Source organism: Chelon labrosus (assembly GCF_963514085.1).
Source record: "Chelon labrosus genome assembly, chromosome: 16".
Lineage (NCBI taxonomy): Eukaryota > Metazoa > Chordata > Actinopteri > Mugiliformes > Mugilidae > Chelon > Chelon labrosus.
Window position 1 is genome coordinate 26,181,226 of NC_140349.1, and position 16,152 is coordinate 26,197,377.

The following is a 16,152-nucleotide window of genomic DNA, read 5'->3' on the forward strand; positions in this document are numbered from 1 at the left end:
CTCAGGACTATGTTTAATAGTGAAAGTAAGAGCATTTCCACACGTACAATGTGAAGGGAACTCAAGGGATTGGTGCTGAACAGTTGTGTAGCCTTAAGAAAACCACTAATCAGTGAGGCTAACTGGAAAAAAAGGGCTTCAAATCCCTAGGGAGCATAACGATTGGACTCTGGAGCAATGGAAGAAGGTCATGTGGTCTGATGAGTCCAGATTTACCTTGTTCCAGAGTGATGGGGGCGTCAGGGTAAGAAGAGAGGCAGATGAAGTGATGCACCCATCATGCCTAGTGCCTACTGTACAAGCCTGTGGGGGCAGTGCTATGATCTGGGGTTGCTGCAGTTGCTCAGGTCTAGGTTCAGCAACATTATGTGCTCAAAGAATGAGGTCAGCTGACTACCTGAATATACTGAATGACCAGGTTATTCCATCAATGGATTTTTTTCTTCCCTGATAGCACTGGCATATTTCAAGATGATGCGTTGTGAAAGAGTGGTTCAGGGAGCGTGAGACATGGATTGGCCACCACAGAGTCCAGATCTTAACCCCATTGAGAATCTTTGGGATGTGCTGGAGAAGGCTTTGTGCAGTGGTCAGACTCTCCCATCATCAATACAAGATCTTGGTGAGAAATTAATGCAACACTGGATGGAAATAAATCTTGTGACGTTGCTGGAGGGCCATACTGCATATAGAATAATAATTAAAAAAAAAAATAGAAGAAAATAAATCTGATTTGGCCATATTTGGCATAGTGCTGTATGCAATGGAGATGTCAATGTCCCTGCAGGAACCTCCCAAAGGGATCAATAAAGTTGTCTATCATATTTGCCTGCAGCTTGAAAGTAGCTCATGTGTTTAAGATTTTGTTCAGATCTGTCTATTAGTGTTAGAATTTGCTCTTATGAAAATGTGTCACCAGGATAAACTCTTAAAAGAACTTTATTTAAATAGTTTGCTCTTGAAGTATGAACTCATGAGAAACAGATTATAACAGTATATATCATTCTGACATATAACAGTTTATGTCAGAATAAGTGCAGTGCTTCAGTACACATCAAACATTTAAACTTCACAATCATCCTCCATAGCACACCAAAAACCGAGTGATAGGGCTAAAAGGCACAGATGCCATGATATATTAATTTGTTTTTGATTAACAACATTATGACAGTGTGTATAAGGTTTTACTCAGTAGTGATTCCTCCTTTGAGGATAATTTACAATATCTTCAAATAAAACTTCATTTTTATACATTAGACATGTGCATGTTGTAAACTTATAATATTAACAGAATAGTTAAATAAGCTCATTTGTTTTCTTACAAAGAATAGATGAAAAAAAATTACTCATGTGTGTGCTAAATATGAAACTACAACTAGTTAGCTTAGAGAAGATGAGTAGAAAGAGGAAAACAGCTCGAACACATTTTGACTTTTTCAAAGCCATGCTGTTTTCCTCTGTTCTCAGTCTTTGTGCCAAGCTAAACTGACAAGCTGTACTTAAGCTTCATACACTGCATATTTTCCAAAATGAAAACTATTTCTTGAATACACAAGGCACACTGACACATGAAACATGACACAGAAGGCCACAAATATTACAAAAGCCTTATCAATAAGCAGCATATGACAACAATGAAGCAAGTCACGCTGAAAGATCTAAGTGTGTCTAAAACTTTTTCTCATTCATCTGTATTTTGGCAGAGATAGTGTCCAGTGTACTGTCACTGTCCTTCTGCTTGCAGCATTTCCTCTGGATGAATTTGTAAATGGCGAACAAGGGGATGGCTAAGCTGGGAAATCCGGCCAAGATGAAGATGATGACGTATATCCAGGAGGGATAAGGACGTGCTTCAAGGGTGGGGAAACTCTCCTGTGGCCAGAGTAGAGAAAATTTTTCCAATTTATAGCACACGTATAACACACAAGAGATCTGAAATAACAACAAATTGTTTATAGTCTTCATTCGAGAGCAAACTTACCGCCTCCTCGTCCCAGACCAAATAGGTGAGACTCTTGGTGACTTGTGTAACAAAGTAGAAAATCAAGATGACGGCCATAATGAGTGGACTAACCACCCTCCATGTCACCTGCCAGAAGATATTGGGCTTGTGGCCAATCATAAACTCAATGTCCTTGTTAAACCTGTTTGGAAGCAATAAGAGATAGATTTTAATGTAGCTGAGTGAGAATGAACACCCATAAAAGGTCAACCTTGTACTTTTATTAGTCACAGTAAATGAAGCAGCACGTGTGGCTGTCAGTGGGTGCCCGGCAGGTGGAGCCTGAGATGGACTTTGTTACGTTAATCCAAGTTTGTGTACCAAATGACAAAATATGGCATAATGCCTTCTTTTGCAAATTTCTGATTGCACAGTTCAGATGTCACGTTCACTGCTTTCATCAACATCCTTAACAAAAAAATACACACACATTCCACGTTCCACACCATAGTGTTGCTACATCACAAGAGACACTCTGTACTTCGTTATCTCGTCTGTGATGGCTGCAACACATTATCTCTACTCCAAGGTCAGAAAACAATATGCTCTGTCATTTCCTGCTGTGTGCCTCACGAAATAGAACTCACCAAGTCATGCCTGCTCAGCAACTATCTCTGTCTCATGTGACAATAACTAGTCTCTAGAATCGTGCTAGGATTTAAAAGGGTACATCTCTATCTGATCGGATTTTAGGTTATCTAAAAATGTTCTCATTTAGAAGCCATCGAGGCTTAGAAAGCTAATCACAGTATTACTTAATATATTATTATTACTTAATAGAGGTATAAAGAAAGGATAAGGCTGTTGGGAATATGTAAAGTCTGTTATTATGGACACTGTGGGATACATTAAAGGATTATCTTATGGACAGACTCACCTATCTATCCCATAGATGTAGATGACGGAAATCATTTCACAGAATCCAATGACCAGTAAGGGGATGGAGCCCGCAAAGTTGTCAAAAAGAGCTAACCAGTAGTTCCCCGAGCGTAGAGTAAATATGAGGCCAAGAATACAGGAAACTATGCAAGTCAGACCTGAAAGAAAACAACAAAGAACTGGTTATACTCCTATCTGTAGATCAAAATGTTTAAAGTGAAAAAAAAAGTATTTCATATTTAGTAGGAAATTTTACATAATTACCTGAAAAAACTTCTTTGGGCCAACTACGCGGCAGTATTTTGAGATCTTGCAAAGGAACCACAACTCCTTCAATGCTCCCAAACATAGTTGAGAGGCCAAGACAGAAGAGCATGACAAAGAAGAGGACTGCCCAGAGAGGGGAAACGGGCATCTTGATGATGGCCTCTGTGAAAACGATGAAGGCCAATCCTGTTCCCTCCACACCCTAAAGGAGTATGGGCCATACATTTTAAACATTATCTTATGTTAAACTATTTCTGAGACACTTAAAGGAAATAGATGTTTGATAAACTCATTCAGATCTATGGTTAAAAACATATGAGTTCCATACTAACCTGACTTAGTAAAGCTTGCAAGTCACAGGTCTGTAACTGCAATCCTTGGATGATATCTGGACTTGTCTGGTTCAGGTGGGTAAGAATATCATTGTAGTTACTCTCTGTGATGTCGTTTTCAGGGTAGTTAAAGGCATTCATCAGCTTCAAGATGTTGCTGCAATAACAAGGACATTCACATGAGGTCAGCCTAGTACAAATTTATCACACTGTTTGGTTGTAAACTCTCCTTTCGGGCTGTCTGAAACTCACTCTCCAATGCAGTCGTCATATTTCGCCGTTGCCCTGAAACCAATGATGGAGTAGATAACCGTTGCAGAGTACACAGAGGTGCAGCCATTGATGATGGAGATGAGAACGGCGTCCTGCTCACAGTTGTTGCTGCAAGAACATTTTGAAGGGAGACTGAGTGAGGGGAACTTCAGAACGGAGAGCTTATCTGCGGTTTGAGACATTTACTCACTGGATAGAGTTGTAACTGGAGAAGGAGATGAGACCTCCAAAGGCTAGGGAGAAGGAGTAGAAAACCTGAGCCCCTGCATCCAGCCAGGTTGATGGATTCATTAACTCATTCACCTAAAAAGAAATATTCTCAGTAAAACTGCTATGTACTTCCTGCTGAATATTTTCACTGCAATTGGCCATTGTTAATAATTAATGTGTGACAGTAATGCATAATAGTTTTTATCTTTTGTTCGATGTTCCAGGTCTACCATATATATATATAGATTGTTATTGCATCAGGTAAATTTTTTTTAAAGTAATTATCCAAGTTTATTACGTATGTATTGGTACGTGCAGCACACTCTTTTGACATTCAGTATCATTTTTGTTATCTTTTATTGGTACTATAATTGAGGTTTATTGCAGACATCTTTTGAAATTTTCTATGTCCACTCAAGGTGGCAAACTTGTGTTTCTGCAAGAATGAGAACTTTGTGTGCATAAGCATGAAGGATTAGAGGAATGCCAATACAGAAAATGTGTATGCATAAACCATTGTCACCACTGTAGGTGGTAACAGGCGCGATTTAGCTTAGCATAAAGACTGCAAACATGCGGAAACATGAAACCTGTTTAGTTGGTTTAGCATATCTCAAAATCATGACTCATTGAAACAGATGGATAAACAGTACATCTGCTGATGCGGCATACTCAGTCGTTATTGCAACCACATTGCAAATGGGCTCCCATACTTGGCGACACAGTTATAATGCAAGCTTGTTTTTCAAAACGTCAAGCTACTGTCAAATTCTTGCATCTATCTTACAGACAAATGTTGGTTGATATGTGACAAGAGTGCTTACATCTGGTGTGAAGAGGAACTTGATTCCCTCTACAGAGCCTTTGAGAGTCAATCCTCTGATAAGGAAGATGGTGAGGACCAAATACGGGAGAGTGGAGGTGATGTACACAGCCTAAGAAATGAAGGAATGGCACATAGAGTTGAATAAACTTACATAAAGGAGTAACTCCCACCTTAGATTTTTCAAATATAACGTAACTTTCACACCTTGCCAGTGGTCTCAATACCACGAATGCAGCAGACGTAGAGCAGAGTCCAGGCACACATCAGGGCTAGCACCATCCACCACTGCACACCCCCAGACTCATCAATAGCTGTTGATGTGTTCAGAGTCTCTCTGTACCAGAAGTAGTCAACAGTGCTGCTCCGTGCACATTCCGCCACCAAACCTGTAATGGACGGATGAACAGATGAAATAACATGGAAGAGGATGTCAGTAACTTTTGAAGGAAACAACAAACCATAAATATCTAGATTTTTTTATAGCCTTCCTGTGGTCTTGTTAGATGAAGGCATACCTGTGCGGTTGGCATTAAGAGGACATTGGCTCCAAGGCAGAGGGTCTTGAAAGGAATTGAAGAGATACCACATGATCCAGGCCATGATGGTGTTGTAGTACACACCCACCAAAAATGAGACAAGCAAGGAAGCAATTCCTGGAACAGAATGAAACTAGAATTACAGTCTACGCCAACGAGACAAGTAACAATTTAAATCTATGTATGCAACACTGTAATATTGTGCAGAGTAATGCAGATTTATAAAAAAAAAAATAATAATTGTTCTTGCAAAGCAATGCAATGAAACAGTAAAGTTTGAACTTTGGTCATTTGGTTATAAAATGCCATCACCTCCTCATTTTGGTCTGTTAGACATTTATGAACAAAAGCGTGTGACCTTTGACCACCAAATTTTAAGCAGCTCATCCTTGGGTCCAAGTAAATGATTCTTCCAAATCTGAAGAATGCCCCTCAAGACCTTCCTTAACCCTCGTGCTACCTTTGGGGTCTCTGGGACCCCAAGCGAATGGACAGACAGATAGAGATCATGCAAGAGGGTAGCACGAGGGTTAAATATCACATACACCAGAATCGGACAAATGTACTAATTTGGTAGACAACCCAAATACAAAAGGTTCACCTGATTATGGTGAAAGTTAAACTAAATGAAAATTTTGATAAAGAGATCCCAGTTTGTCCCAGATGTTTGAAAGTATGTTTTGGTTCACCAGTACATTTTATTGTGTGCGGACTATCAATGCCTGAATAAAATGAATTTTAATCCATCAAATTTCAGTTTTGACCAAAGTGACTTCCCTACAGAGCAACCATGATGAGCATTTTTATAAAAATAAATAAATCGAAATAAAAGTGGGCATGTTTTTTGTACCCACCAACTCCTGTCAGGTAAGGATTAATGGACCTCCACACTCCCACACTGCCGTTCCTCAGGCGCTGACCAATGGCAAACTCTAAGTGCAGCAGCGGGATTCCCTCCAGGACCAGCAGGATAAGGAATGGGATCATAAACGCTCCTAGAAGTACCACATACACATTGGTAAATGTGCTGTGATTAATTTTATTCTACACTTTAAGGGAGGAAGGTAAATATTTAAAAGTCAACTTAATTCACAAAAGTGGCCCCATAAAGAGACCCATAAACCGTTAAAAGCATTGTACATGTTTTATTACATACAATAGGTACCACACAAATCAAGATCATGATTCACTTGTTTTATTTGAATAACAGGAAAGTTTGAAAATAAGAAACACAATGAAATATTGTATTTTTGTTAGAAACTTGTCTGTTGAACACATAGTTAGAATATGCCTTTCTAAGTATTGATTTGATATGTGATGTTTGTTAAAAAGTCAAGTCACAAAGTTACACTAAATTAATTTTCAAAACACTTAAGAATGAAATAATAATAATAACAAAGTTCTTGCAAATAAATTTAGACTCATTTCATTTCCATGAAAATTCCAAATTATGAATCCCCCAGATATGATAAGTTATGATGTTCAGGAACAATATGTAAGAAAAAAGAAGTGTTTAGTTATTGAATATTAAATTAAGACTAACAGAAATAAACCAGATTCTGATGATTGCTGCTTACCTCCTCCGTGGCTTTGACAGAGGTACGGGAACCTCCAGACGTTACCAAGTCCCACGCAGAAGCCCACACAGGTGAGCAGGTACTGGGCTTTGTTGTCCCACTTGGGCCTGTCCCCTGCCTCTTCCGTTTCCATCTTCTCCAGGTCTCCATGAGAAGGGATTCGGTCATCCAGCCCTGGGTTTGGTAACTTCAGCTTCATGGTGGCTCACTGGATATGAAAATAGAAGATGAAGCCGCTGAGTCTCCCTTCGACAACCAGTTGTTAGACTTGCAACTCTTCAAGTGGCTGTGTGCTGTCCAGATGTATCTCCTCTCTCTGCAAGCAGTTACTGATTCTCTCCTGACTCTCTCCCTCGGAATCCTTCACCCCTACTGTTTGTCCTGTGAGGGGAACTGAAGTATTTACTGTGACACCTAAACTAAACTGCAGTTATCAGTAGCTCATTACAGTCTGTGCTGTATTATGTGATGTCAGCAACTTTAACCGGAAGGAGGTGCAACCTCCTTGATAATAGTTAATGCATCACATGAGATGCTGCTACCAACTCAGTTCCCTGTAGATAAGTTTGGTGTTCCTAAATCTGTGAAGCCTTGCTGGGAGAAATAATAACATGGGATGTTGGAAAAACTGACACAAAAAATGAGAGGTCTTTTATTATATATTATACAGTTTCTCCTAAATGTAAGATTTTGTTGGAGGCCAATAAACAGATCTCAAGTGAATTGGTGGCAAAGCACATTTTGGTCTCACTTAGACTGACAGAGAAAACATGATATTACAGCTGGAGGCAGTTTCCATCATGGTTTATCTTAACCATCTGGCCACATCTTTTTATAGTCCTTGGGAAATCAGATGGGTTTATTGCACGGTGATGTACAAGCACATTATTTCAGTCTGTACATGCACATTTGGTCCATGTTCTCACAATGACACATGTCAGAGTAAATGTCAAAATAACAAAGAGCTGTCAAAGTGAATTTTGTGAGCTTGTTTGTTATAGATCATGATGTTGTTCTTGTAGCATGATAACTAAGCAATTCAAAGTGCATATAAACCTTATCAGTGTTCCATTCTAATTCTACAATTATTAACCACAGAAAGGCTGGCGTCTGCATTTACAGGGTTGCATATTTGGACTGTAAAATTATAGAAGTCATATATAGGGTTCCTTTTAGGATGTCCATATAGATATAGATACATGTGCATTATGTGCATTACTAGTGTTGGTGGGAAACACGTACATGATACAGTAAATGTACCTTTAGACAAAGTGAACCTTGGATATGTAGAATCTGTGTCCGGGAACCAAATTTAACATTTCTTTACGGGAAAATTAACATATGTAATACTATTTAAGGCTTTCTATTTCCCATTTCGTATGTATTGCCCATATTTCAAATAAATACAGGCAACACATTTAAAGAAGTATGCTCCAATCTGTACAATTTCTTTCTTTATGAATAGGCACATGTCTCTTGAGGCCAGTGCCATTTCAGACCTTTACAATAAACCTTTTTCAAAATAGGGACACTACATTTGGAATTCATATGACTATTAAGAGCCACAGTAAGCCATTGTTGTGAACCAGCATGCAGTGAAGCAGGACTTTACCTAAGCATTCTTTAATGTTAGTTCTCTTTTTTGTGTGTGTCATCATGTAAGAGTGGAAAAAGAAAATAGTGAGAAGTTATGGAAATAGATTCAATTTTACAAATCTTTAATTCTTTGAACAGAAAAGACTATACTAAAATATACATAAATGATGAAGTTACAGGGTTATAATAGCTGTTACAGTCTACATGTATGAGTACAATGCATGTCAAAATACAGGATTTTGATTTGTAATCAGACCATGTCACATTAAAATAATGCAAAATTTACCTTTTGGTAAATCTGTGCATGACATGGTTTTTAATTATGAAAACGTTTCTCTGCTTGAATCACATATTATTTAATGCATTTCAGGGTAGCCATGTTCCAAGGTCAAGTAAAGACATTAAACACACTAATGTATTTATACGTGTATTTTCTTCTTTCAGTTTACATACTTACTTCATTTGGTTCATACTACCAAATGAACCAAAACAGAATTGTTACAAAATAAAGCAAAACTTTAACAAAGTCTGAACTGGCTCATATCAGTTTAGCATGTCAGTTCACACTTGGTGAGTCCGACAGAATGTTTTTCGGAGTGTCAAACATGTTGATCTCGGCAGAGGTGGTACTGATGCCATGTACATTAGTTTTCTTGCAGCAGCATTTTAGGATTAACTTGTACAAAGCATATCCTGGAATCATAAGACTGGGGACACCCACCAGAAGGATGATAATAGTGGAAACCCAAGTAGGATAGGGTAATGTCTCCAACACTGGGAAGTTTGCCTGTAACGATGACAAAGAACTGAAGTAAGCTTTTAGTTATGAATGAATGAAGTTTGAATTTGTCACTGGGATGACGGTTTTTATCCATCATACCGAACTTGGATTCCAGGTGATGTATGTCAGTTTGGCTCTGATTTTGTTGACAAAGAAAAATATAAAGATGACCAAGATGATCAAAGGGCTGACCACTCTCCACATGGCCTGCCAGAAGATGTTGGGTCTGTGTCCTATCATGAACTCAATGTCTTTGTTAAACCTGACAAAAAAAAAAAAAAAGAAAAATGAAAAAGATCTGATATTGTAATATCTCTGTAGTATTTGATGTTGTACATAAATACAGACATACACTGCCTCACAGCAATTTTTAGTCATGAAATGTAATCAGTTGATTTTTGTGTACAGGGCATGAATTTCCTTTTTTTTTTTTTTTGTTGTTTTATCCCGACGTCCAGTGGCAACCCTAGCTTCTTGGGGGACCTATGCAAAAATGTATATGTGCTATCCTCCTTGTCCAGATTAACACAGTCTGTCATAGAGTAGATAGAAGGTGCCTCTGGGGACGTCTTGGAGTATTGCAGAAGCAGTGTAGGGCCTTGATATGGTTGTCATTGCAAAAAATACTGAAAGGGTGCCATCTGGGGCACCCCTTACCCATTTTATTGATTGGGCCTCAAGCAATTGCTTGGTTTGCCTTTCCTCACTGTGCGCTCTTGCAGATGACAGCTAGTATGAAGCAAGCAGCAGCCTCCAGGTCTGACAAATTAAGCCACCACGGGACTGCCACAAACTGCAGTTCCTCAAATGACCACTTCAGGTTGACTGTAAACATGAATCAGTCTCCACAGTTTAATGTCCAACTTTACAGCGGAAATAAACATGTTTACAGCCTAGTGCAAAGGCGGCTGTAATCTCTGTATCAGATTTACTCCTCAATAACAACTGTACTTGGGTGGATTTTTACTTAATAATATTATATAAAGAAGGGAGTGGCCACTTTCAATGAGGGGAGTGCTGTCTCAGGTCGCTAGCTATCTGTCCAGACATCATTTGCCCGTCTCAGCTCCATTTATGCTCCAGTCTTTGACCAGTTTTGAATGAGTCTGTAAGTCACATGTAAGTGGGATGATGCTGCAGTGTGGCAAGTGAAAAGACAAATATCGCTCTGGGGTGTGTCCCCTCTGGTCACATAAAGGACTTTCATTCATTTGAGTCGCATGTGGGACAACTATTTCATGAACTCCCATGAGACTGGATGGATATATGATAATATGTATATATATATATAAACTCAAAGTTTAATAATAAGTTATCTTCTGCTGGAGTTACAGTGGCTTTCACACTTTCCTATCTATTCCATACAGGTATACAACAGCCAACATCTCACAGAAGGCGATAATGAGCAGAGGGATGGAGCCTGCATAGCTGTCAAACAGAGCTAACCAGTAATTACCCGACCGCTGGGCAAAAATCAGGGCCATCAAGAAGCATGAGAGGCACACAATTCCTGAAATCCAAAACAACACTTAAAATAACAATGCTTCTCATCAAACCCATGTCGTATGTCAGTGTGACTGTGCTGTATACCTGTGAGCACCTCTTTGGTCCACTTTTTAGGGAAGATTTCCAGATCCTGCAGAGGAACCACTACTCCCTCAATACTACCAAACATGGTGGAGAGGCCGAGGCAGAAGAGCATGATGAAAAACAGCAAAGCCCAAAGAGGAGAAACAGGCATCTTTGTGATGGCCTCCGTGAACACGATAAAAGCAAGACCTGTACCCTCCACACCCTGGAAAACAAGAGCGCTTGATGGACCAATTTTACTGGCAATGAAGCAATGAACACTATATCATGAGAAGGCCTCAAAAATACCATACACCACTAAGAAAACTCCTCAGGTTGCAGGTGCTGAGATCCAGCTCTTGAATGACCTCTGACCCCAAGGTCGTGCCATTGAGCCTTTGTAGCATTTCATCATAGTTGCTCTCTGTGATGCTCCCTTCTGCTAGGTCAAATGCATTCAGCAGCATCACAATGTTTCTGAAAAAGACGATGTAGGAACTTTAGTGACTGAAAAACGTGTGCAGACACAGCTAGCACAGTTTTTTTTTAGTTTTAGTTTACATACTCATTAAGGCAAGCATCAAACTGCTCTGTTGCTCGAAAGCCAATGATAGAGTAGATAACGGTGGCAGCATAGACAGAGGTGCAGCCATTAATAATAGAGATGAGAACAGCATCTTGCTCACAATTATTGCTAGAAGAAAAAGAAAAAAGTACAAATCAATGACTATATATAAAATTATTCAGTTCCATTCAGTTTTGTTTATCAAACGATCGTCAGTAACAATCCAGTCTGTGTCAAACCCCCTGCCTAATATTGTGTAGGTCTCCCCTGTGCCTCCAAAACTGTTTGGAGGATGACTCATTAGAGAATGGACATGGGCCTTCTGGGGGTGTCCTGTAGTGTCTGGCAACAGAATGCTGTTAGTGGGGGCCTTTGGGTCCTGTGGGTTGAGGGGAGGGGCCTCTGTGGATCATCCCACATATACTTGAATAGTTTGGGATCTAGTGAATTTGGAGGCCAGGTCAACACCTTCATGTTTTTTGAGTTGTTCCTAAAGTGTTTTTGTGTGTGTCAACCTGCATCCTGCTGGGGACGGCTGCTGCCATCAAGGCGTGTCATTGCTATGGGGTGTGGGTGTGTGGTCTGGTCTAGGTGGGTGCTACATGTCTAAGTAACATCCACATAAATGAATGCCAGGTCCAAAAGTTTCCCAGCAGAACACTGAATTGTCCCAAAATGGTCAATGTTATTTGGTCAGTGGTTTTAATGTTGTGGCTGATCGGTGTAAGACTGGGATCATGTCGTCTGAACATAAACTGTGATGTAGTCATGTGTGCTTACTGAACAGAGTTATAGCTGGAGAATGAGATAAGACCTCCGGAGGCCAGCGAGAAGGAGTAGAAAACTTGCGCTCCTGCATCCAGCCATGTGGAAGGATTCACCAACTCATCTAGCTATAAATTCATAATATTATCATGACAGTGTCTGACAATGTCTTCAAGGCTAATGAAGACAGTGAGAAACTTATTAAATGATGACTATACTGACATCTGGTGTGAAGAGGAACTTGATTCCCTCCACAGAGCCTTTCAGAGTCAGGCCTCTGATGAGAAAAATGGTGAGGACTGCGTACGGCAGAGTGGAGGTGATGTACACAGCCTGAGGGAAAGGAAAGAGGAGCAAATAATAGGTTCATATGGTTGACCTTGTCTGAAAAAATGGATAACTGGAAAACTTTGGAAGGGAACATTAGGGAGCATATTATTTTATTAGACATGTAGACAGTTTAGCAGACGTACTTTGCCTGTGGTCTCAATCCCTCTAATGCAGCAAATATAGAGCACGCTCCAAGCAGCAACCAAGCATAATACTATCCACCACTGGAGGCCTCCAGCCTCCTCGATTGTCTCTGAAGTGTTCAATGTTGTCCTGTACCAGAAGTAGTCCACTGGAGAGCTGCGTTCGCATTCTGACACTAGACCTACAGATATGGAAAAGCAAATAGTTTGAATTGTCTGTGAATTATTAGACTGAAACTGAAGACCGCTTAAATGGTGACATGCCTGTGAGATTATCATTGAGAGGACACTGGCTCCATGGCAGGTTGGTCTGAAACGAGTTGAAGAAGTACCACATCACCCAGGCAATGATGGTGTTGTAGTACAAGCCCACCAAGAATGAGACGGTCATGGAGGCAATACCTGTAATAGTGGGGTAAAAGTAACTGGGTCACATTTGCAATGCAGACATCGCTCATGTATGTTTATCTACCAGATAACAAGCTGGACTAATAGCCACTATTGTGTGCTTACCAACACCAGTCAGATAGGGGTTAATCGCAGCCCAAACACCTACACTGGCCTTTCTGAGACGCTGGCCGATAGCAAACTCCAGGTACAGCAGAGGGATACCCTCCAAAACGACCAGGACAAGAAAAGGGATCATAAAAGCTCCTGGGAACACACCAATGTAAACTTAGATAAATGAAAAAATAAAAGGTAGACATGTACAGAATCCCTCAGATACATTATGTTTACTGTAACCTTTCAACAAAATAGAAATAATCTCCCTTATGGCAGACTCTATGTGATCTTCGCAAGTTCATTATTATCTTCATAATTCTTTTTATTTCCAGTGTTCCTAATAATACATCCTGTACAATCATCAGTTATCAGTCTTTCTGAACACGTAAAACTTTTGCAGAGACAGTTGCAATATAATGGCAACTAATAAAGGAAATTGTATTGCCTTCATTATCAACAACGAAGGTGCAGGTGGAGCAGGTTCAGGGCTGAAAGTTCACTCTGTTGTCAGGATTTTTTATAGATAGCAGAGATTGAAATCAGCTGATATGGAAAAGCTGAATGACACAGCAATTTATAATCCTCATGTATAATCAATGGATGTCCCTGCGCCTTTTTGACATGCCGTGCCCAATGCAGAGAGATGGCGACCATATTCAATTTCTAAATGATATTCGGAGAACTTTTAGTTACTACACTAAAGCAGCTCACGTTTTTACTTAATTGACAAGACCAGTAATATTGTTGAGAAACTGGATTTCCTCTATTAAAATGGTTCCAGCTCGTGTCTGTGATTCCTATGGAGAGTTTTGTTGGGGTGTTGTTCTGGTGGTGGTTCAGCTCTTAAAAATTTGGTTGCCATAACATTATGTGTAATATATAATTGTAATAACTATGGTGATCCATTAACTTTTAATTTTCTGGCATCGTCATTAGGTCAAAATATTGTTTTTTAGTTGTAGTTAATAACACTCTCACTGTGTTGTTAATATGCAATTTTTGGCATGCCAACATGCTTAACTTCAATCTTAATTAGCATGCTGACATATACTGTTGCCTCCAATGTGCCAAAAAATTGTCACTGGCAAATGTTAGCATGCTAAACTATGATGACCGTGGTAAACGGTGTGTTACCATGCTAGCATTTAGTTGAATTAGTTTACAGAAGCAAATATGCGTAACAGCGTTATTTTAATGATGCAGATTATCCATTTCATACAGCCTTATAACAGCACCATTTCTATATGTGCAGTACTGTGTGCTGCTCGGACACTTTTATCTGATAATGACACTTTTATCTGATAAGAGATATCTGATCACCCGTAGGGCAACAAGGCCATGTTTATGTATACATGTGCTGAGGCCCATCGCAGCCAAGAGGCAAAGGTCAAGAAAACACTGAAAACCACTGAGTGTTTGTGAGGTTGTAGTTTCTTCACTCCTGTTAGGTCACCCTATTACCAAACTAAATGTAAAATTCAGTCTCTGTGACTAAATGGAAAATAAATCAAAACATATTTGATCTAAAAAGAACATTCCAACTTTACTTCTTTTCTATTCACCTGATTGAGTTAATATTTAACATTAATCTATATTAGCCTCACAATTACTAATTTTGCTTTCATAGTGTCAGCTTTGCATTGTGAAATATGTATGTATATGTATCTACTGGTTTTATATTCCCAAACCAGAGTCCTGCCTTCAATAAATACATTTCCACTCAAGCAAACAGTGACCATATTGAAAAGTATAATGCAATACTGAAAGACACAATTTTTAGCAGACAGAATGTACAGTAGTCGGTAGGAATGTGTTATATTTTATGCTGAATAATACTGAACAATAAATATTTAAAGAAACATTTTTAAATTAAAGACAAACACAAAATGTCCAATAAACCTTCAGAGAGCAGTTTTACAGTATTTCTTTGACATTCCTCATTTCTTTTTCAGTTTCACCATAAAGAGCTTACCCCCTCCGTGGCTTTGACACAGGTACGGGAACCTCCAGACGTTACCAAGGCCTACGCTGAAGCCCACACAGGTGAGCAGGTATTGGGCTTTGTTGTCCCACTTGGGCCTGTCCCCTGCTTCCTCTTTCTCCATCCTCTCAAGGTCCCCATGGGAGGGGATCCGGTCATCAAGCCCAGTGTTGCGAAGACTCAAGCTCATGGTGTCTGTTTAATTAAACAGGCTTCCTCATTAAGTGCTGGGGAAGTCTCTGTGCTGCTTGCTGTCAGAGAGCAGAAGTGCTAATGATGTGTGTGACGGTGTTTTGCACATTTCACCTCAGAGTTTATCTATCCATCTCATCTCTTGATGAGAAAGAGGTGACATGTGTGTAGCCATCATAAAATATCCCTGCTAATAATTAATAGGGTATTGGGGTAGGTTCATGCAATGCAAGTTTTTAAGTGGAAAACTTTGGAATCAAATAATCTTGTCAAAAACTGAAACGTCGCCAAAATATCCAGATTGCAGGTTAAACCAGCTGAACTCCACAATCCACAGCTGGGTTCTTGGCTACTCCAGAAATAAGGCAGAACAGCAGTTCTGTGGGGAAAAGACTCGCCAACTGTTAATATAAGAACGACTTATAACCCTAACCCTAACCATGGCTAACAAAATCATGATTTGTAATACAGGATATCATGAACAAATGGAGACATAATTATGAAATCAGATTCCCCTACATGAGAGAAAAAAAATATCAACACAGCTAGTAGGCTAACCAGAATGGTCTCTCAATGTCTGTCTTGAATTTTGAATGTTTATGTGTTGCTGAATTCAGTTTGACTAGTTGTGTTTTATGACCAGTATCAGAAAAAAAAAACATCTCACTATGTGTTATACTAGCTTGCTGGGGTAAAAATGAACCAGGTGGACGAGGTTCTTTTAGAGGTTTGATGATTATGGACAGATTAAACAGCAGAAGTGCAGAACAAACAAGTGAGGGTGCAACAGTGGGCACTACTCAAAATGAGTAGTGTCCGAAGTT

At 39.5% G+C, this 16,152-nt stretch overlaps 1 protein-coding gene across 1 annotated transcript; it reads right to left on the reverse strand.

Annotated features, from left to right (window-relative positions):
- Positions 1–1,668: 1,668 nt before the first annotated feature.
- On the reverse strand, positions 1,669–15,802 carry LOC311501472 (uncharacterized protein; the record flags this gene model as incomplete). Its single annotated transcript, XM_084563315.1, has 24 exons — positions 15,128–15,802; positions 13,165–13,305; positions 12,916–13,053; positions 12,652–12,833; positions 12,401–12,511; positions 12,194–12,306; positions 11,414–11,542; positions 11,163–11,325; positions 10,870–11,074; positions 10,624–10,789; positions 9,379–9,541; positions 9,066–9,285; positions 6,903–7,106; positions 6,180–6,320; positions 5,305–5,442; positions 4,994–5,175; positions 4,788–4,898; positions 3,944–4,056; positions 3,733–3,861; positions 3,481–3,637; positions 3,146–3,350; positions 2,880–3,039; positions 1,982–2,144; positions 1,669–1,872 (listed from the first exon to the last, which is right to left on the reverse strand). The coding sequence occupies exons 1-24, from the start codon at positions 15,324–15,326 to the stop codon at positions 1,669–1,671; spliced, it is 3,837 nt and encodes a 1,278-aa protein (XP_084419441.1). The 5' UTR covers positions 15,327–15,802.
- Between the last annotated feature and the right edge of the window lie 350 nt (positions 15,803–16,152).